The sequence below is a fragment of the Heteronotia binoei genome, chromosome 1 (assembly GCF_032191835.1).
Source record: "Heteronotia binoei isolate CCM8104 ecotype False Entrance Well chromosome 1, APGP_CSIRO_Hbin_v1, whole genome shotgun sequence".
In the NCBI taxonomy this organism is placed as follows: Eukaryota; Metazoa; Chordata; class Lepidosauria; order Squamata; family Gekkonidae; genus Heteronotia; species Heteronotia binoei.
The window spans coordinates 91217177-91240117 of NC_083223.1; the positions used below are offsets into that span (position 1 = coordinate 91217177).

The 22941-nt window shown below is 44.0% G+C and overlaps 1 protein-coding gene across 3 annotated transcripts in view; it reads right to left on the reverse strand.

Moving 5' to 3' along the window:
• USP45 (ubiquitin specific peptidase 45) overlaps positions 1–22941 on the reverse strand; it is a 94976-nt gene that overhangs the window by 32261 nt on the left and 39774 nt on the right. For all 3 annotated transcript variants that reach the window (XM_060237495.1, XM_060237497.1, XM_060237496.1), the window contains exon 9: positions 9024–9111. In XM_060237495.1, coding sequence (XP_060093478.1) covers positions 9024–9111 — 88 coding nt within the window. The remainder of the gene's footprint in view (positions 1–9023; positions 9112–22941) is intronic.

Sequence of the window (22941 nt, forward strand, 5' to 3'; positions counted from 1 at the left end):
ACTTTGTTTGTCATACCATTTACAGACCCGAAAGGAGACACATGGGAGGGGGGACCCAACAGCTTTTACTAGTAATTTTCCTTGCTGTGAAGCCTGAGGTGATAAAATCACAGTAATTATGGTAAAACCATTACCATTATGGTAAAACTTGGACTTAATCATAGTCAAGGGTGGCATCAACCTTTGTTTCCCGAGAGATGGAGAAAGGACTGGAGGAGGTGAAAGTATAAAACACCACTCAATATGTTCTCTTTCACCATTTATTAAGGGTGGAACAAAGAATTATTGGCTTCAGATGAAGCAACAAATATTAAAACAAATGTTCAACTGAGGGTAACCGTATGTGTTAATTTTGATGTACTAAATCATAAATTAAATTAGCTATCTTATGAAACATTTTTCTTATTAAACATCTTCTAATTAAGTCATTTATTGTGACAAGTTTTCCCCAAATAATCAATACAAATTTTAATTAAAGTTACTTTATTAATATCCTGCCTTTCTCACTAAGATTCAAGAAGATTACAAAATAGGGAAGGGGCCATGACTCAGGGTTGGGTATCTGCTTGGCCTGCAGAAGGTCCCAGGTTCAGTCTCCAGCATCTCCAGTAAAAAAGGATCAGGCACGAAGTGAGGTGAAAGAAGATTACAAAATAGTTTAAAAATGCAATCAGAAAAAAAGCAATCAAGCAGCATAAAAAAGCCAATAAACAACAGGACTAGGATTACAGAATTAGAAAAAAGTGCAAACAAAAAACTGTCTAAAGTGGGATGGCAAAACTGCACCTTGGGAGCCACATGTGGCTCTTTCACATACACTATGTAGCTCTCGAAGTCCCCACCGCCCTGTTGACTGTCTTGGAGAAGGCATTTCTCTCTTTACATCACTTTAAATCAAGCCAGGCCAGCTGGCGGATCAAAGAATGCATTTAAAGTTAATGTTGCTTTCTTCCCACCTTTTCCTCCCTCTTCCCTCCCCCATCTATTTTCCTTCCTTCCTCCTTCCTTCCGCTCTCAAACATCTGATGTTCATATCTTGTAGCTCTCAAACATCAGACATTTATACTATGTGGCTCTTACATTAAGCAAGTTTGGCCACCCTTGGTCTAATAAAGTATGATATACTGCAAGGAATGCAAAAAGTGGATTGGAAACACAGAAGCCCACACAGTAGAGGCATGATAAAAAGAAGTTGCTTACCTGTAACTGATTATCTTCGAGTGGTCATCTGTGCATCACACCTGCACTAACTCCAATCAGTGAACTCTGCAAGCTCGGCAAGATTTTTGCACCCTTCCCCTGTGCCATGTGCAGAAACTCCTTCCACACATGCTCACAGGGATGGGACATGGACATCCTGACAGTTCCTTCTGTACAATACACCCATAAAATAACAAAAGAGAGCTGATAGCAATGGGGAAGGCTAGGTGGGCAGTGTGAATGCACAGAGGACCACATAAAGATCATCAGTTACAGGTAAGCAACCTGTTTATCATCTTCATGCTGTCTGTGCACCATACCCTTAGGAGCGTGGTGAAGTTTGGATTACTTGAAGGAGGGTGCTGCCACCCACTCAGTTGCAGACCGAGAACAGGACAGATTTCCTCATCAATTGGCCAAGCTGAAGAGAAGGCAAAACAAGATGGCGGTAGGCATGGAGCTCTGGTGCTAGGCTCCTGCCGATTAAAACTTTACTGCCTGCCACACCCTGTAACTCCAGTACTGGAAAATAGATGAAAGGATGTGCCGTTGTGGTCGGCTACAGAAAGGAAACTGGGACTGTGCATGGATTTCTATCAGCGAGAAAATCTATAAAATCTATAAAAGGAGACGCTTGCGGCCTTGTCGAATCAGCCTAGCAACGCTGAGGCAGACCTCGGGGTGGAGTGAGTGGCTACCCGGACAACAGGGGAAGCGATGGCGACTCGAGCGGGCGGACGAATAGGGAGGGGTACAGCGTTGAGAAGCGGAGCTGGCGGCATTGGTCGCTGCGGTGGAGCGTGCGTGAGGATGGGTGAAGCTACCAAACCCCTCCCCCCCCCGCCGACAATTTCTAATTTCCTCAACCGCCCCTCGCCTGCCCAGTCGAAGAAATCGTGCCACCCCCCTGGCCGTTGGCTACTGGCCCTGCAGCAGCAATTTTCACCTACACATTAGCCCGATGCTACCTGGCTGCTGGCGGCTCCCTGGATTGTCGGCAGCGGCTGTGGTTCCTGGACGAGGATTACATCTGGCGGCACTGCAGTCCTTAGGCTGCTCCCGCTGTTGACGGTGCCGGCGTGCTGGGTCGGCGGGGGCAGACACTTGGGTCGTACTTGGCTGATAGCGCTGTGTTGGGCTCTTGTCTGCAGGGCTTGGAGTTTAGGGAGCACGGAGAGGATCTCTATCGCCTCTGTGCCTGCTGGGCTGCCGACTGGCAGGGCTGGAGCTAGCCCAGGATAGAAGAGGTGCCTGCATACAGATGGCACTTTAAACACTATCTTTACTATCAAAGCACTTTAACTGTTAGCACTTTATTCCTATTAACATCTAACCTAACTGCCTTATTGCTAACGATGAGCTCTGATTTATGTTTTAGCTGCTAAATTTAACTGAACCTATCATATTAGTGGTTGATTAATTTGGGGTGAATAATTTGGGGAAAATTAAATTTGGGTTCAGTTGGGTTCAGCCTGCCAAGGTGGGGGAGGGCGGGATATAAATGAAATAAATAAATAAATAAATAAATTATTGAATTAATTAGCTATTAAAGTAATTGATTATTGGCTGATTAAGTTAGGAGTATAAATTGAAGTGGGGGGATTTAGAACTTAATTGGCTTAAGGGATAAATTGTTTAGCTAATTAATTAATGAGATTAGATGAAGGGGTTTCTGAATTAATTAACCATTTAGGGGAGGTTAATTGGCAGGGTTGTTAGATTGATGGGGAGGGTTGTTAGTTAGCAAGGGGTTCTTAGTTAGCAAGGGCAGTGGTGGTTGAGACTAGAACTGGAATACAGGATTATAACAGGGCATCCTATACTGGTTTGAGGTGACTGTGGAGACCAGCGGGGAGGGATGACCAGCCTGGGGATTCCAGTACTCCTGGGGAGGGGAAGATATGATGGTGGGAACAGACATAAATGTAACGAAAGGCGGCTGAGGCATGTGGGTGCTCGACCCCCTTCCAGTCTGTGTCCCATCCCAAGGGTGACAGGGGGTGGGGCCAGGCTGAATTACTCGCCTCCATCACTGGTGCTATGCAATACCAGGTCCATAAATAATAAGACCTTAATCCTTCGGGATTTCCTGAGTGAACAGGATATGGACCTGGCATGCGTGACTGAGACCTGGGTACGTGACAGGGAGATGGTAGCCCTCTCCCAAGTGCCCCCCCCAGGGTACTCAGTCTTCCACCAGCCACAGACTAGCGGGCGGGGGGGAGGAGTGGCACTATTCATATGGGAGGCTTACTCCTTCCGGGCTCTCCCGCCTCCAGAGATCAACGGCATTGAATGTGCGGGTCTGAAGTGGTATGTTGGAGAGGGTTTGGCTATCTGGCTGGTGTACCAATTGCCTAATGCACCAGTCAGCGCCTTATTGTCCCTGATGGAGGCTGCAACAGGCTGGGCGCTGGAACACCCAAGACTTTTAATCCGGGTGATTTCAATGTCCATGCCAATGACGCAAACTCTAATCAGGCGACAGACCTAGTGTCATCCATGGCTACGCTAGGACTCTCTCAATTTGTAATTACACCCACAAACTAGGCCAGGCACATGCTGGATTTGATCTTTGCGTCGGAGGTTACAGTGACCTGAGTTACTGCTGATGCAGTGCCATGGTCGGACCACTATGTCCTGAAGGCCCGTGTGGATGTGCCTCCCCAAACCCGTTTAGGCGACGAGCATATTTTAGCTCGCCCACGGAACCTAATGGACCCAATACATACAGTTCCAGAAGGAACTGTAAGATCCCTGGCCCCCTGGAGACTCGCTCAATGACATGGTCGAGTCATGGCAAAATCGGCTCACCATGGCCATTGATGAGATCGCTCCCTGGCACCCTCTGCGCCCATGTTCAAAGATGGCACCGTGGTATAACACGGATTTGCAGCTGATGAAACAGAGGCTCAGACAGCTAGAGAGGCAGTGGCGGCGGACTCATGACAAAGCAACCAGAACGTCTTATAGAGAGTATATGAGATCCTATGAGATGGCAGTCAAAGCCACAAAGAAAGCTTACTTTGTGGCCAAGATTGCATCTGCGAGTTCACGCCCGGCCCAATTATTTAGTATTATTCGGACTCTTACAACTCTGCCACAAGGCAGACCAAATCGTAGGGAATTGGATATTGGCTGTGAGGCTTTTGCAACTTTCTTCGCGGATAAAGTCTCATCGCTCCGCCGCAACCTCCCTGCCACAATTGAAACAGTATGTGAGCTCGTGGCTCCATGCCTGTTTTCTGGATCAGCCTTAGATAGTTTTACAACACTCAGCTTGGAGAAAGTTGACAGAATCCTTGCAACTGTACACCCAACAACATGTGATCTGGACCCTTGCCCATCCTGGCTGATTAAAGCGTGCCGGATGGAGCTTCAATATCCTGTGCGGGATATTGTAAATAGGTCCCTCTCGGAGGGGCTTTTCCCAATGTCCCTCAAAGAGGCGATACTCCATCCCTCTTGAAGAAACCAACATCAGACCCGGTCGAATTGGCACACTAGCAGCCGGTCTCAAATTTACCCTTTTTGGGTAAAATCATTGAGAGGGCAGTAGCGCTGCAGTTGCACAGCTTTCTGGAGGATGCTTCCATCCTAGACCCACACCAGTCTGGCTTCTGCCCAGGCCATGGGACAGAGACAGTGCTGGTCGCCTTAGTGGATGATCTTCAACGACAACTGGATCGAGGCAGGTCAGCAGTACTGTTGTTGTTGGACCTGTCGGCAGCGTTCGGCATGGTCGACCATCAGTTGCTGGTTCACTGCCTCGCCGACCCAGGGATTCAGGGGTTGGCCCTGCAATGTCTCTCCTCTTTCCTCCGTGGTCGGGGATAAAGGGTGGCGATCAGGGGACAATCGTCCCAGAGACATCCACTTAACTGTGGGGTGCCTCAGGGGGTGGTGCTCTCCCCGATGTTGTTCAATATCTATATGCATCCCCTTGCCCAGATTGTCTGGAGATTTGGGCTGGGTTGCCATCAGTATGCTGATGACACCCAGCTCTATCTGCTGATGGATGGCCGGCCTGCCTCTGCCCCAGAGCCTTGGCATAGCCCTGGCATTGGCAAGCTGTGGCAGGGTGGCTCAGGTTGAGTCGTCTGAATCTGATGAAGACAGAGGTCCTTTGTCTGAGCCGCTGTGGCCTGGGAAGGAAATCCCTTTACCAGCTTTTGATGGGGTGCCATATATATCGGCACTCAAAGTCAGAAGCTTGGGGGTGCTACTGGAGCCCACATTGGCTATGGAGGCCCAGATAGCAGCCACTGCAAGATCTGCCTTTTTCCACCTTAGGCAGGCATGACAGTTGGTCCCTTTCCTAGAACATGGCAACTTAGCAAAGGTGATCCATGCAACAGTCACCTCAAGACTAGACTACTGTAATGCCCTCTACATGGGGCTGCCCATGTCCCGAATCCGGAAACTGCAGCTGGTGCAGAATGCGGCAGCCAGGCTGTTATTGGGTTTCTCTATGCAGGACCACATACAGCCGGGGCTGCGGAGGCTGCACTGGCTGCCAATAGTATTCCGGATTTGCTACAAGGTGCTGGTTATTACCTTTAAAGCCCTATATGGCCGAGGACCTGCTTACTTTAGGGACCGTCTCTCCCCACGTGTTCCCCAGAGGGTAATTAGATCTGGATCGCAAAACCTATTGTCAATCCCCGGGCCGAGGGAGGCAAGATTGAAGGCAACCAGAGAAAGAGCCTTCTCAATTGCGGCCCCCCACTGGTGGAACCAACTCCCAGAAGATGTCAGGGCCTTGCAGGACCTCGCCCAGTTCCGCAAGGCCTGCAAAACAACATTATTTCGACTGGCCTTCAGCCAAACTACATAGTTGCCCAACACTACTGAATGCACTGTATTAACTTTAGCATCAAAAATTGTTTTTAAATTGTATTAATTCTTTTAAATTCTTTTAAATTGTTTTAGCTGCTTAATTGATTATTGTAATTGCTTGTTTACTGTTTTATTGTTTGATGCTAAAATGTTGTTAGCCGCCCTGAGCCTGCTTCAGCGGGGAGGGCGGGATATAAGTACGAAAAACAAATAAATTAAGAGCATAGTATTTGATGAAGGTGTTAGGTGTGACCCATGTAGTGATCTTGCATACTTCCTGTAGATGGACCCCTCTGAGAAAGGCAGTTGATGTGGCCAGCACTATTGTAGAGTGTGCCCTAATCGGGCCTGGAAGGGGTCTTTTGCTAGCAAGTAACACAGTTTAATAGTCTCTACAATGCACTTAGAGAACCTCTGGGCAGAGATTCTATAGCCTTTGTCCTGTTCTGCATAGGAGATGAAAAGGTGGGGGTCCTTGCACTCTCCTTGTGTCCTATTAAGATAGAACAGCCAGGCCCACTTGATGCCTAGTGAGTGAAGGACACAATCCCTATCATCTTTCAGATTAGGGAAGAAAACAGGAAGTGTAAGTTCTGCATGCAGATGGAACTCAGATACCAACTTAGGTAGGATTGTAACATCTGGGACCAAAAAGACACCACTGTCCAAGAACTGCAGAGAAGGAGGGTCATGTGGAAGTGCCCTTAATTCCCCTACTCTCCTGGCTGACATGCAGTAACAAAAAAGGCTGTCTTCCAGCCCAGCACGTTAGAGTTACCGATTGCCATTGGCTCAAAGGATTTTCTTATGAGTTTTTTGAGAACAGGGGGTAAGTCCCACGGAGGGACCAGGTGTTTGACAGGACAGTAGCTTCAACATGCCCCTTAAGAAACAATTAGTGTCAGGATGAGTGAAAATTGAACGACTATCCACCCCTCAGTAGTAAGCCGATATACAGTATGTCACAGAAGTGAGTACACCTCCTCACATTTTGTAAATATTTAAGTATATCTTTTCATGTGACAACACTGAAGAAATGACACTTGGCTACAATGTAAAGTAGTGAGTCTACAGCTTATATAACAGTGTAAATGTGCTGTCCCCTCAAATTACACAACACACAACCATTAATGTCTAAACTGCTGGCAACAAAAGTGAGTACACCCCTAAGTGATAATGTCCAAATGGGGCCCAAAGTGTCAATATTTTGTGTGGCCACCATTATTTTCAAGCACTGCCTTAACCATAGAGTTCACCAGAGCTTCACAGGTTGCCTCTTCCACTCCTTCATGACAACGTCACGTAGCTGGTGGATGTTAGAGACCTTGCGCACCTCCACCTTCAATTTCAGGATGCCCCACAGATGCTCAATAGGGTTTGGGTCTGGAGACATGCTTGGCCAGTCCATCACCTTTACCCTCAGCCTCTTTAGCAAGGCAATGGTCATTTTAGAGGTGTGTTTGGGGTCGTTATCATGTTGGAATAGTGCCCTGCGGCCCAGTCTCCAAAGGGAGGGGATCATGCTGTGTTTCAGTATGTCACAGTACATGTTGGCATTCATGGTTCCCTCAATGAACTGTAGCTCCCCAGTGCCAGCAGCACTCATGCAGCCCCAGACCATGACATTCCCATTACCATTCTTGACCGTAGGCAAGACACACTTGTCTTTGTACTCCTCACCTGGTTGCCGCCACACACGCTTAACACCATCTGAACCAAATAAGTTTATCTTGGTCTCATCGGACCACAGGACATGGTTCCAGAAATCCATGTCCTTAGTCTGCTTGTCTGTAGCAAACCGTTTGCGGGCTTTCTTGTGCTTCATCTTTAGAAGAGGCTTCCTTCTGGGACGACAGCCCTGCAGACCACTTTGATGCAGCGTATGGTCTGAGCACTGACAGGATGAACCCCCCCACCACCCTTTCAACCTCTGTAGCAATGCTGGCAGCACTCATGCATCTATTTCCCAAAGCCAACCTCTGGATATGACACTGAGCACAGGCACTCAACTTCTTTGGCCGATCATGGCGAGGCCTGTTCTGAGTGGAACCTGCCCTGTTAAACCGCTGTATGGTCTTGGCCACCATGCTGCAGCTCAGTTTCAGGGTCTTGGCAATCTTCTTATAGCCCAGGCCATCTTTATGTAGAGCAACAATTCGTTTTTTCAGATCCTCAGAGAGTTCATTGCCATGAGGTGTCATGTGGAACGTCCAGTGACCAGTATGAGGGAGTGAGAGCTATAACCTGCTCCCCCTTCACACCTGATACCTTGTACCACTAATGAGTCACATGACACCAAGGAGGGAAAACGGCTACTTGGGCCCCATTTGGACATTATCACTTAGGGATGTACTCACTTTTGTTGCCAGCAGTTTAGACATTAATGGCTGTGTGTTGCGTAATTCTGAGGGGACAGAGATCTCCATGTTCCTGTGTGTGAATGAGAGAGAGCAAGGGAGGGCATGGGAGGAAAAAGGCAGGAAACAAAGAGCCATAGAGGAAGCTGGGGGGGGGGGGGAGCAAGGTAAGGTACAGCTGCAACAGCAGCCCTGGAAAGGATTAGGAGAAGGAGGTTGCCTGGGTGGCCAGATATGACCCCTGCGCAGGCCATATTTGGCCTGTGGGCAAACATTTGACATCCCTGAACTAGAGAGAAAACTCCAGATGGGTCCAATAAGATACAAGTGAAAGCTCATTTTACAATATAGTATATGGCGGTGATAGCAGCCAAGAAACAACACTTTTTTCACCCCCATTGTATCTGCACAATGGAGGCAAGTGGAGTGGTCAGTAGAATGGGCAATGGGTGGTTAAAGGCCTGTTGGGATCTGGCTGGCTGACTGGATATAAGAGGTGGACCTTGAGAGAGGGGGTAATTGTCCCAGCCTTGAAATATATCCACTTCTAATGACGGCTGTTGGGGACCCAAAAATTAATTCAATAGGCTGCTCAAACAACACATAACTAGTATACAAATAGCTTACCTTTGTTTCCTCTATTCTCATTGCATCCAACAAATAATGAAGAACTTCTTGGCTGTCCTGTTGTTGAAATCCTTTAAATCGAGGTGCCCTACAGTGTTAGAAAAGAAAAAGGGTAAGTCTCTGGAAGAACAGTTTTCTGATTTAATGATCAATCATCAAAATATAAATATATAATAGCTAAGAGATTCCATAAAAACAAGTCGGCAAAAAGAATACATCATAAAATAAGGATAATACAGGTGAAAGGATGTGTCAGTGCAAATAAGGCTGACAGTTCTCAAAAGGCTGCAATCTGAGAAATGTTAAAATTTCAGGAAAGAAAGAGGGATCCAGTGACAGGAAGTAGGTTTAAGACCCATCACAATGGTGTCCATCAGCATAATTGTACTTACAGTGGATGGTCTACAGAGCCATGCCAGGCTCAGAGACTGAAAGTCATGGCAGGCCCAGGGCCAGTGATGGGAGAGAGGCTGTGATTCCTCTGAATATTTTGGGTCACCATTTGTGTATTCTAACCAACTGAGCCAAATGTGAGGATACTTAAACCCAAAATGGGACAGTGAACAAATACAATAGACCTTTCTACGAACCTGAAAAATGCCCCAAGTTTGTAAAAAACAAAACAAAAAAACCCCTGAAATCTTAAAAAAGGGGAGGTTAACCCCCCAATGAAAAAAGAAGCACACCTTATTCCCACTGTGGGTAACCACAGCATCCCAAATTTAATTTTTATCAGTAAAAGGCAGGAGGAGGAGATGGAGTCCTTTCCAGGGATGTTTTGGCCTTTGAGTTAGATCATCTGGATTAGGCCTGCAGGAACTACTGGGAGACTTGATACAGCACAACCTGCATGACTCACCTAGGTCTGACAGCTTACTAATATTCAACATTAGCCATTCCATGAGACCCAGTGTGGTGTAGTGGTTACAGTTTCATAATAGGACCTTGAATCCCATTCTCCTATGGCAACTCACTGGGCAACCCTGGGCCTGCTACATGTTCTCAGCTTTTAATTTACCTCACAGAAAGGGTTGGATTGGCCAATAAAATGGGTTGAACCCAGCATCCCCAAACCCAGTGCAAGGTAAGAGAAGCAACATCAAGCCCACTAGAGATTAAATGGGAGAGGCAGCACCTGGCTCTGCCCAACCAGGCACTTGCTTTCTCCCTCCTCCCTTTGGGAGGGTGAGAAAGGGTTAGGCAGACTGCATTGTCCTCTGTCCCTTCTTCCTTTGGGGGGATGAGATCAGGGTGGAGGAGGGGTCCCTTTTCCAGGGATTTTCACCCCCAGGTTCACTCTGCTCTCAGGGTTTGTTTTTTTCCCCCCTGAGGATAAAATGGAGAAGAGAAAAATATCGTTGTACTTCGCTCTGAGCCCCCCAAAAGGGGGAAGGGGAGGAATAGAAATAAACTAATAATAATAATAAAAGCTGCCTTATGTCCCCACTGTGCAGAAAGGTGGAGCATAAATTATATAAATAATAAACATAGCTGAAGATTGGGGGGGAGATAAAAGTTAAGTTGATTTGTAGGTGGGAAGGAAGAAGAAAGCAGAGAAAGCAGCACTTCCGCACTGGATCCATTCCAGTCCGGCTTTCGACCAGGTCACGGGACGGAGACAGTTCTGGTCGCTCTCACAGATGACCTCATGTGACATCTGGATCGGGGCAGCTCAGCAGTGCTGTTGTTATTAGATCTGTCAGCTGCTTTTGATACGGTTGACCATCAGCTACTGACTAGCCGCCTTGCTGATGTGGGGATTCAGGGGTCCGCCTTACAGTGGTTGACCTCCTTTCTCCAAGATCGGGGACAAAGGGTGGTGATAGGGGAGGAAGCATCCCAGAGGCACTCTCTTAGTTGTGGGGTGCCACAGGGAGCAGTCCTATCCCCGATGCTATTTAATATCTATATGCGCCCCCTTGCCCAGATTGTCAGGAGGTATGGACTGGGTTGTCATCAATATGCAGATGACACCCAGCTCTATCTATTGATGGGCGGCCAGTCCGAATGTACCCCGGAAAATCTAGACCTGGCCCTTCAAGCCGTGGCTTCGTGGCTCAGGTTGAGTCAACTGAAATTGAATCCGACGAAGACGGAGGTTCTCTATCTGAGCCGGGGTGGTCTGGGGAGAGGGGTTCATCTGCCGGCTCTTGACAGGGTGCCATTAATACCGGCCCCTAAGGTCAGGAGCTTGGGCATGCTCCTTGAGTCCTCCCTTACAATGGAGGCCCAGGTAGCGGCCACAGTTAGATCCGCCTTTTTCCACCTTCGGCAGGCATGGCAGCTGGCCCCGTTCCTGGAGCACAACAACTTAGCAATGGTGATCCATGCTACGGTCACCTCAAGAATAGATCACTGTAATGCTCTCTACATGGGGCTATCCCTGACGCTAACCCGGAGACTACCGCTAGTGCAGAACGCTGCGGCGCAGCTGTTAATGAGACTCCCTCGATGGGAGCACATTCAGACTGTGCTGAAAGAGCTGCACTGGCTTCCTGTTGTGTTCAGAGTTCGTTTCAAGGTGTTGGTGTTGACCTTTAAAGCCCTTTATGGTCAGGGACCTGTCTATCTGCGGGATTGCCTTTCTCCGCATATTCCCCAGAGAGCACTGTGTTCAGGGACGAAAAATCTATTGTCCATCCCTGGACCAAAAGAAGCCAGGTTGCGTACGACGCGAGCCAGGGCCTTCTCGGTGGCAGCGCCAGAACTCTGGAACGCTCTCCCGAAGGCCATAAGGGCCCTGCGGGATTTGTCTACATTCCTCAAGGCCTGTAAGACCGAATTGTTCTGACAGGCTTTCGACATTTAACCAAGAGAGAGCTGCCACTGGACATCATATAGAGCTCCATGCAGAGTACCGATGGTCATCACTGAAGTTTCAGAACCGCTATACTGTACTGTATTAATACAGCACCATGAAATGTTTTAAATAATTTAAATATGTAATTATGTTTTATTGGTTTTTAGTGGAAGTAATGTGATGTTGTGAGCCGCCCTGAGTCCGCTTGTGGAGAGGGCGGGATATAAGCTTAACGTAATAAATAATAATAAATAAGGATGAGGATATGGGGGTTGCCATGAGGAGGAAAAGAGGAATTACCCCCTCGCAAGTTCTTGCATGTTGCCTATTGAACAACTGGAGTTGGCCTGGTGACTGGCACTGTGCTACTGAGCCATAGCTTTCTTGGGCAGAGGCTCCCAGCACAGAGAAGGAGGGGAAACTGAAGATGGGAAACAGATAAAGTTCTCTGGTGGGTGAGGCAGGAAAAAAGGAGAGACTACAGGGGCTTTCAGGGAAGGAAAAGAGGAAACAAATGAGATGCCCCCCCACAAGTCCTTGAGGGTTCTCACTTGTATGTCAAGAATGCAGATAACCAGCTACCCATGGAAAGTAAAGACTGACTCCAAAAGTTATCTTTGTTACTTTTAGGCCAGAAATGGCTGATACAGATAAGGAGGATAGGTTAGTAAATATGGGTGGTTGCTGGACCCACCTGTGAGGGACATTATTTTGAATAGCCACATAAAAATTGAAACCTCTTTAAACCTCTAAAACAATACATTAATCACTAAACACAGTGCTGCTTTGTAACTGAATACTCCTTTACAACGTTCAATCTCTGCAGGGCACAATTCTCAATATCTAAGGAAGACATGGAGGTTTATTTGTTTGGTTCTGGGTTCTAAGTGAAATCCTGTATTTCCCAATCAATAAGCAGTCAATGTTAAATCTTTTATTTAAGAATAATCTGATCACTCAAGATCCAATTAAACAAAACATTAAATAAATACATAGACCACTACCATATTCCACAAAATCTATCCTATATGAGCAAGCATCTCATTTCTATTCTACCAAGGTTGACTTTAAGAAATAAGGTAAAATCTCAGAGCTTTGCCCTCCACCCCCCCACACAAAAAAACGGGGAAAGCAGATATCACTGAATTCCAGATTACAAAGATTCAGATGTTGTAAGGTGTGGCCATTTTATATTGATGATATTACATAAGCCAAAACATGACTTCAATAAACCTTCTGATTCATGTTCTCTAAAGGCACGATTCCTGAGCATCCTGAAGAATAATTGTTGCAAACTCTGGTACATTTGTTCTTGGATTTGTTCTGGGCATAAAGCCATTTATTCATAAATTACCCTTCAAGGATTAAAACTGTATGTTAGCTAGAACCCTGAAAAAAAATCACCTTTGTATATTTGCACAAAAACCTAAAAGCAAACGCTCAGTCCTACTGTGTCAAAAAAACATTCTAAAAAGTGATTTAAAGTTAAAATCTTCAATGTAATTTCTCGATACTTACTTGCAAGGCTGACATGTATTCAAGTTTTGCCATTTTTAAAGCTGACAGTATCTTACAACAAAAAAATACAACATGTTTTTCTAACCTGCCCTAAAAACCTGGACTGTTACTACATTTGAAGCTGAAAATGAAAGTTGCTTGTAAATACCAGCAAGTGTCAAAGTCATAACTTCTCTGCACTGAGAAGAGGAGTGGGGCATAGGCACAGCTGTTGTCAACCCTGCTCAGTATAAAGAACTAAGTATAATTGACAGAACAGAGCTTAGGGAGAAAGTTAATAAAACCTACACAGTAGAACTATTTCCTGCTTTGCTCAGTTCCATCTTTAATAAAATTAGAAGAAAGGAGTCCAGTTTTCATGTGTAGCCTAAGGATGTTCTGACCAGTCAGTACAACAGAGGAGTTTTCAAAGTATGTCAGAAACTTGTCCCACATTCAGTAATGTCATTTGTCATTTGCCCAGACAAGGCCTTTTCAGTCAAGACTAATGGCATTCATATTTACAGAAAACACTGAATGTAAGAGGAAAATATAAAGGATATAGGTGAGGAAAAGAAGGAACAAGAAGTATGGGGTTAGCAAGTTCTAGAAACAAAATGGGTTCCATGCTCAAGTCTCTCACACTGTCCAAAATCTTCTGAAAGCTTTACCTCTACCACTACTCACCAATAACTGTATTGGTTGTTGTAGATTTTCTGGGCTGTGTGGCCATGGTCTTGCCATTGTGAGACCTGATGTTGCACCAACAACTGTGACTGGTAACCTCGGAGGTGTAACCCAGAAAACTGGAATTCTCTCTGGGTCAAATTGAGAAGAAGTTGGTAGGCAATTAATTTATATCTACTCAGGCAGGTGTGGTAGGACTGAGTCATTATCTTGTGGAAGCTTCCGATTTTTCAGGTTGGCCAAGTCTGCAGTGTCTTTCATGTTCTTTTATTCTTGTCTGTATGCTACGTTGTGTGGTACCAATGCAAACTTGTCCACAACTACAGGGTGTGTGGTATACTTCTGCAGAATTGAGGGAGTCTCTTCTGTCTTTTGCTAATTATAAGATCAGCAAAAGACAGAAGAGAGCCCCTCTCTTCTGCAGGAGTATACCGCATACCCTGCAGTTGTGGACAAGTTTACATCGGGATTTCACAACATAGCATCCAGACAAGAATAAAAGAACATGAAAGACACTGCAGACTTGGCCAGCCTCAAAAATCATCAGTGGCTGAACATAGCCTAACTCAAACAGGACACAGTATCTTATTCCAAGACACTGTAATGCTGGACAACACATCCAATTACCATGTTAGATTACACAGAGAAGCCATTGTGAACATAAACATAAACACAATTTCAACAGGAAGAAAGAAAGTTTAAAAATGAATAGGGCGTGGCTTCCAGTCGTGAAAAACACAAAATGCCCTACAACTTACAACAGCACTACAGATAAGATTAGAATTTCAATAGCCAATCCATATACAAAAGAATCCCCCCAGGTAAACTCCTCCATTAGCATGTCCCAGCCCAGGAAGCTCCCACAAGATAATGACTCAGCCCTACCCCACCTGCCTGAGTAGTTATAAATTACCTGCCTAACAACTTCTTCTCAATTTGACCCAGAGAGAACTCCAGTTATCTGGGTTACCCCACTGAGGAAACCAGTCACAGCTGCTGGTGAAACGTCAGGTCTCACAATGCCAAGACCACGGCCATACAGCCCGGAAAATCTACAACAACCAATAGACTCCGGCTGTGAAAGCCTTCAACAATGTATAATAATGTATTGCTTTCAGGGGTTATTTTGCATTGCCTTGATCAGTGGATCTTAACCTTTAATCCACTGCTATCACTTATCATCATCATCAAATGCCACATTCTCCTATTTAATTTATTAAATATTTATATTTTGCCTTCCTCATTGACTGAAAGTTGTTAATGGTTAATTTTTAAAAAGACAAGAGAATTTAGCCATACAGTCTTCCCTCACAGTAATACACTTCTTACAAAATAACTGCAAAAATGCCCACCTAAAGTGAATGGTATTAATTTCTTATAGAAGGTGGACAGCATACAGGTAAAAGGTAAAGGTAGTCCCCTGTGCAAGCACCAGTCATTTCCGACTCTGGGGTGATGTTGCTTTCACAGCGTTTTCACGGCAGACTTTTTACGGGGTGGTTTGCCATTGCCTTTCCCAAAGTGTGGGAGGGAACAATATATATGTGCTCACAAGGGACACTCCTTCTATTTACTGTTCTAGGTCAGAATTCTCAAGGACAATTACTTCTGTGAAGCCACCCAACCAAAAGCTTAAGCTTTGGGACCTAGTATTCCAGCTTAGTTTTTCCCATAATATGCAAACTTCCCAAACAGCAAAATTGTAATATGAAGGTTGCTTTCATATAGACAATCCTATTGGAACTTACTGAGGACATATACACCCATGAGTTGACTGTATCATTTCAGTTCTTACTGATTTTAATCCATCTATTAGACAATAAGCTGAGGGGGTTTTCTGTATTCATATTTAGTACGGTGAGCTGGCTGGCTGTTGATATCCACACAATACCTCACATAAGTATTGCAGGCCTCCACTTGTTTATTACCATTTGCCTAAATATTCTCATAACCTGCCTTATAATAGGAACACAACTGCTCAGACGCGTAGAGAGGGGGGGGCGGGAAGGGCGGCCCGCCCCAGGTCTGGGGGTCCTCGCGTTGGCAAAGGGGCCCCCCAAACAATGGCCGTGACGACGTGACGTTGCTGCAAAGGGGGGGGGGAGAAAAAGAATGGAGGCGCCCGCGGCGCCCGGCAGCGAGGGGAGCGCGCGCGCACACGGCAAAAGAAGGGGGGGTGGGGAGGGGTGTGCGCACGCACGTCGGGGCTCCTCGTTCCCTTCCCTTCCCCCCCCTTTTTCCCCCCTCACTCTCTCACACAATCAAAAGGCTTGAAAGCAAAGCGCGGGAAAGGCGCGTCGCTTCTCCTCTCTCGCTCCCTCGCCTCAGAAGGCGCGCGTGCGCCCCAGCCTCCTTCTCGGGCTTCTCCCGCGGCGGAGAAGATAGGAGAGCGCTGCAATATCCCTAACCACCAATTCCCTTTCAGTGAGATCGTCCAGTGTTCTGGCACTGTAGTTCTTTGGAGCTTGTAAGCCCCAGAGATCCTACCACGTCGGATTTAGAGCAGAAACTACAAGTTCCAGCATCCCCTTTGGGGAACAGTCTGCACCACGTGTGAGAAGGGGGGAGGCTTTGATTTGCCAAATAAAATTGTCGCGGTGCCCGGAAAGCCGGTAAGTGCTGGGAAGTGGGTCGCCTTTTATTCCCTATAGTGGACGATCGGACGAAGCGGCCGGGGTGGGGGTGGAATCATTTGGAATCATTCGAGGCACAAAGACTTCTGGCATTTAGAATGCCGGGTAACTAATGCGGAGACCGCCGAAGAGTCTGAGGAACTGGCATGCTTGTTACTCGCATCTCCCAACATTTACCAAGGCCAAATCCACATGTAATTTCGGGGCGATTCATCTGGATTCTGTCTATCCCGCGCTTTCCTATCCAGTATCACCGCACACCATAACGCCTCACAGCCCACTCTCAGGACTGGTTTCGTTATCTTTCTGTTGACCCTTCATTCAGCCAATCAGCATTTTCTGCCCTCTGTGGGTTCTTTAAAAATACACACATCTCCCTTGATAACATCATGTTGTCTGTAAGCATCTAGAAGACAGCTTCTAGTGCTGTAAAGACTAATGGTCCTTAGCCCCCTCCTGGATTTACTTGAAAGATAGATGACCCTGAATGTAAAACAATCCTCCTCGCCAATGTCATACACTTGTTTTGTTTTTAAATTGTAGGTGACAACCCACTCTTTTCTTATACTGAGTGGGAATGTCTTGCGTTTGAGTGAATATTCAGTGCTCAAAGATGTCAGACAACCAGATTTACTCTCAAGTATTAATTAGAACATGTTTTCATTTTGTCATTGAAAACTATTTTTAATTATCTGCTGCCCCACCTTAACAAAAGTAGTTTTGCATTTAAAGCAGTGACCACTTTGAAAAGCATTGACTCTAGGGTTGCCAGCTTGGGTTGGGAAATTCTTGGATATTTGGGGGTGGAGCCGGAGGGGGCACAGGATTCAGAGATAGGAGGGATCTCAGCATGGTAGGATGCCATATATTGCATACTCCAAAGCAAGCGTTTTCTCCAGGGAAACTGATCTCTGAAGGTCAGTTGTAATTCTGGAGGTCAGCTATAATTCTGGGAGATCTCGAGGCCCCACCTGTAAATTGGTAACCCAGCACTGATCTTTAAAACACCTAGCACTGATCTTTAAAACCGCAGCTATTAAAAAGAACAATAATCTTTAAATGTTCAGATTTTTGGCTTCTCATCTCATAAGAGACTCAACATGAATATTTTTGTCCACATCAGAAATATATTTGTATTTTAAATTTGCTTGGGGGTGGTCTATGAAAATGTTTAACTACAAAATATATATCTTGCCTTTCTACCCTCATGAGGACCACTGAAGGGGTTAACAGTTTTAAAAATACATTTTAAAACCATTGAATCCCCCACCGACACATCTTTAAAACAAAAACAGTTAAAATGTGTATAAAAAACAAAAAGCAATCAAAAGACTGGTCCAGAAGGAGGGATCACTGAGAGAATGCCAAACAAAAAAACCCTTCATCCACTGGTAGAAGATGGCAGCAGAAGGGGACAAACAAATATCCCTGGGGAAAGAATTCCAGAGCCTTGGTACCACAACCAAGAAGATCCTCTGTCTTCCCCTCAGGTGGCAGTAGCGAGGGTTGTCCACAGTACATTTTTTAAGATGCACATTTAAAAAAGTGTACACCTAAAAATAAATGCAACAAAAACTTATTTGTAGGCATATGAATTATATAGATACACATATATCTGAGATTTGGGATTAGCTGTGACTCCTTGTTGAGCGTAGGCTCATTAGCAAACTCCAGGACTTTTTGTGTAGAAAAAGCCTAGCAGGAATTTATCTGTGTATTTGCCCACACCCCCTGACATCACCATTGTTTCATACAGGGCTTTTTGTTTTTTTTTTAAAAAAGCCCAGCAAGAACTTATTTGCATATTGGACCACACCTCCTGATGCCAAACCAGTTGAAACTGCATTCCTGTGTGTTTCTGCTCAAAAAAAGCTCTGGCATATTCCAAGTTGCTGTAATTTTTCACAATGCTTTGGATGGAATAAGCTACCAAATTTATGCTGCATGGGTGGGATTGCCACAGTGTTTGTTTTGTAATTAAAAGGAACAGGTCTTTTCTCTGCCTGAGAATGCACAAGGCGACATCAAAAGAATGTGCAACAGAAAAGAAAAATGCTATTGTAAAGATTTTAATTAGCTATATATAATTATAGGGAAAATCTCAGTTATTCCTGTTCTGTGTAATTACACATCAAATGGTCTATAAATTGCTCAATCATGACTGGATTGTCTGTGTTGGTTTATAGGGGTTCAGTAGTACTGGCCATATTTGAGTCCAATTGATGGTGACCTTGATCTGTGAGGATACTTCTATTCTGTTGTCAGTGTTATTTATTTACTTCACCTTTGAAGAAAGATGAATCATAATTGAATAAAAACTAAGGCAGATTACAAAAACTAAATTTATTTATTTTATTTATAGTCTGCCTTTCACAGGGCACAAGGGGAACAGCTGGGCCAGCAGGCTGCTTGTGGCATTTCTCCCTGTCACATGGTGTGGTGGGGTAATCAGGTTATCAATCACATGACCTAGATAGCACCAGCAGTGCCATCGGGGGGGGGTTGCCGCCCCCAAAGTGACACCACTTCCTGTTCCCCCCCACAAGTGGTGGCCATTTTGGGGAAGTTACATCACTTCCTGTTTCCAGCAGGGCTCCCTCGCAAGTGGTGGCCATCTTGCGGAAGTGACATCACCGGAAGTGACATCATATCCTGTTTCTGGAGGCGTGCACACACATGGGGGGCCCACATAAATCTTGGGCCCCGGGCCCCCAAAGCCCTAGCTACGCCACTGCAACTGCTACATGCTGTAGAAACACAATTAAAATATTACATAACATTTAAAAATGTACAGTGGCAAAAGTAAGCCTGTTTCAAAAGATGCTATATAAAAAGCTGATTGTTTCAATATGGTCAATAGTCAATGTTATGTTTAAATAGTCATCTAACACCTTATGAACAGTACACTCTAACAATGTTTGTAAGAACTAAAGTTAATTTGTAAATTTCCAATGCAGTTTGAAAAACTATTAGGGAAGGGGAAAATCCATGCACAGTTTCACAAAAAACCGCTGGCAATGGTGAAAGAGAAGAAGCTAAGGAAGACAGAAGCACTAATCCACACTGATATGCTCAGATTTGACAACTAAAAGATGTGCATTCTTGTATCCTTGAAAATATGCTTCAAGCAAGATCCATGGCAAAAGTGAAAGACTCTAAGATGGTTGGCTGAACTGACCGCTCACAGATGTGCTGACATATGGAAGCCAGTGCCAATGCGCTACAACCTGTTGTACAGTGTCAGCAGTATAAATGACGGAACAGGTTGAACTCCTGTTAATGGCCATAAGTAGTGAAGGACAACTTGACAGCTATGTCAAAGCTATTCAAGCCCTGTATCTTAATGCTCATCTTAGTGGAAAATATTACAACTTAAATAAGTAAACATTGGGCAATTTTTATTAATTAAAACCTCACTGATTTTAGTAACCCTAGCTTGTTTTTGTTGAATAAGCATAGTGATTAATCCCATCGTGACATGGAAACATCTTTTATGCTTTGCAGAACATCAAATACAAATAAAGCTAAGTATATCAAAATAATTCCTAATCGATCCTTCACATGTAGTCTCAAGTCTTGGTAAATGATCAATTTAAAATTCTTTAATCTGAAACTGATACTACCAAAACATCATTATGACTTTTCAGACTCTGAAGATGTTAAATGGTAGTTTGACAGAAGGTATTTTTAAGAATTAAAAGAAAAGGCCATTTTTTCATTTCCTATCATGCCAGAACTAAAACAGACCAAAACAGTAAGCATGTTGCTAATCGTCAACTAAACCTGCACTGACAAGTTGAAATAAAACTCCTCCCCCATATAAACCTTTAGCAAACTATATCATTAATTAAATCTTGTGCTGCATAAATTTTAGCTTTGGTCCAGAAATGCACAGCCATGAAGTGAACCATGATCTGCCTACATGACCTAAGCCAAACTTTGCATTTCAGCTCCAGGAAAAAAATGTCTTACTGGCTTGTTAAACAGGAAATTAGGACTTTGGGCATGTTCTAGTTCAAATAAGAAATTTTTCTTTCTGCAGCAACATTATTCTGCAGCAACAGAGCATGTGCCACCTGGGAGTTGTGGGGAATCTTTCTTTCCCAGAATTCTGACTGCTGCTATTAATCTTCCCCTTGAAGAATCCCTAAAAAAACTCCAGCATTCTCTGGAACATAGCTCTGACACAGGGTTCATTTTATACAGCTACAGGATTGCTCTTAAAGGGGAATTACAGTTGCCCTTATAGTGCTGTATCTCCATTAAAATCCTATAATGCTTCCTAGCACTCGCCAGTATTGCAACTGATCTTTCACCCTTATCCAGTCTCCTCCCATTTTTGCAGTCCTATAATTTGTTATTTATTTTGCTGCAATATGTTATTTTATTGTTGCACACAAAATAACTGAAAGCAGTAAGTCACCAGTGCAACACACCTCCTTCCAGGTGCATAAATAGTGGTCAGGCAAGCAGAGAGATTCCGTTCAAATCCAAAATAAATCACCACAAGTCAGGTTTGAGAAAGACAGAGGGACAAAATCCACTTGACTGCCTCAGTTTGGCAGTTACAATAACTGGATTCTTTGTAAAATCATGTAGGGAAGTGAAAGCAATTGCAAAGGCACTATATGCTACCTTGACTCATCTGGAAGAAAGATAAAATTATGACAGATAATGTGGAAAACAGCCACTGTTTGAAATCATGGTGTATACTGCATTCCATACAACTACAATGCCAATAACTTGTGTTTATTTTTCATTAAATCACCAACAGCTACAAGTAAGATGTTTGAATTATGCAAAGTTAATTCACTTTTTATAAAACATTCAAGTGTCATTTGAGTCATGCAATGCTCCAGAGGTTTAGTATCCTGATGGAGAAATAAACCCACTCCTCTCCCCTGTGGGCCTTCCAACTATGTATGTGGAGGGGATTCAATAGCTGATTTTTTTTTCATGTAAAAGATAACAAACATCAGTCTCTATTGTAAATAAGATAATCACAATAAAGCTGCCATACAGTCACTCACACCAGTACTGTCTACTCCAACAAGCAACAGCAATCTGGCATTTCAAGGAAGGATCATCCCAGTCCAACTATCCAAGATTCTTTCATTACAAATGCCAGGGAATGAACCTGGAATTGCCTGTATTAAAGCATTTCCACAAGACTTTGACCCTTCCCAAGGCACTGAACAATTTATACATGGAAGAAACTGAGAACACCAACAACATCTTGGCAGATGGATTTTGTGGTTTTTAAACTTAGATTACAAATACTTCTCAGTACATCAGACTAAGCAATCATCAATGACTTTCTATTATCATATAAACCAGAAGTATGTTGGTAATTTATTTCTGAATTAGACCATACAGGTAACTAAATGCACAGTTTATTATCCAATCCCAAATAATTATTAAAATTCACTTGGAAAAAAAGAATGGTACCTCAAGTAACAGCAATGAAGCAACATCTATTTATGGTATGAAACAGTTCATAATTCCTTTGGAGCCTTAGTAAAATACTTTGTTCAGAAAATGTAAACAATTCTCCCCCTCTGAAATCCTAACATTGTAAAAATTAAAGTATTTGTATATTTGCAGAATCTCTCATAACTATAGGAACAAAAAAACAACAGGAAGATTTTTTCCTATTTTATATTTATTAAAATCAATCACTCAAACCACAAATACTTATATTTCTTTGATACTAAATATTTATCCAGATAAATATTTACATCAAATATGTCCCTATGGATTTGCTGTGATTAGGAAGACAAGAGAAGTTTCTATTTTCCTCCCTCTATCAATTGCCTACTCTCTTCTTTAGAAGTCAATCCTTTTCTATGATCAAAATTCAAAAAAAGCTATACCAACTACTACACCATTACTAACTCAACTCTCCAGCAATATTACAGAACAAGAATAAAAACACAATTTTTGAATCATACTAAGCAGAACAGACACTCACTTTCCTAATTATCTGAAAATCTACATAATGACTACTGTCATAATACCTGGCTTCACAATTTCTTCCACCGATAAAGCTACTCAACCATACAGAGGAATTATTTATGACCTCTTAGTACATAAATGTTGTGTGAGTTACTAAGTCTCTAGATAAGTAAGAAGTCCACATCCCTAATATTCAGAATAGTGGAAAACAAACAGAAGGGCCCTGTAGCTATGCATACAATCTGTCTTAGCAAAACGTCTGACAGCTGCAACACTAACAAAATTAACAGTGGGTGAATTAGTACCAGACGCTAAACAGTTGCTATGGAAAGAATAATCAATTTAT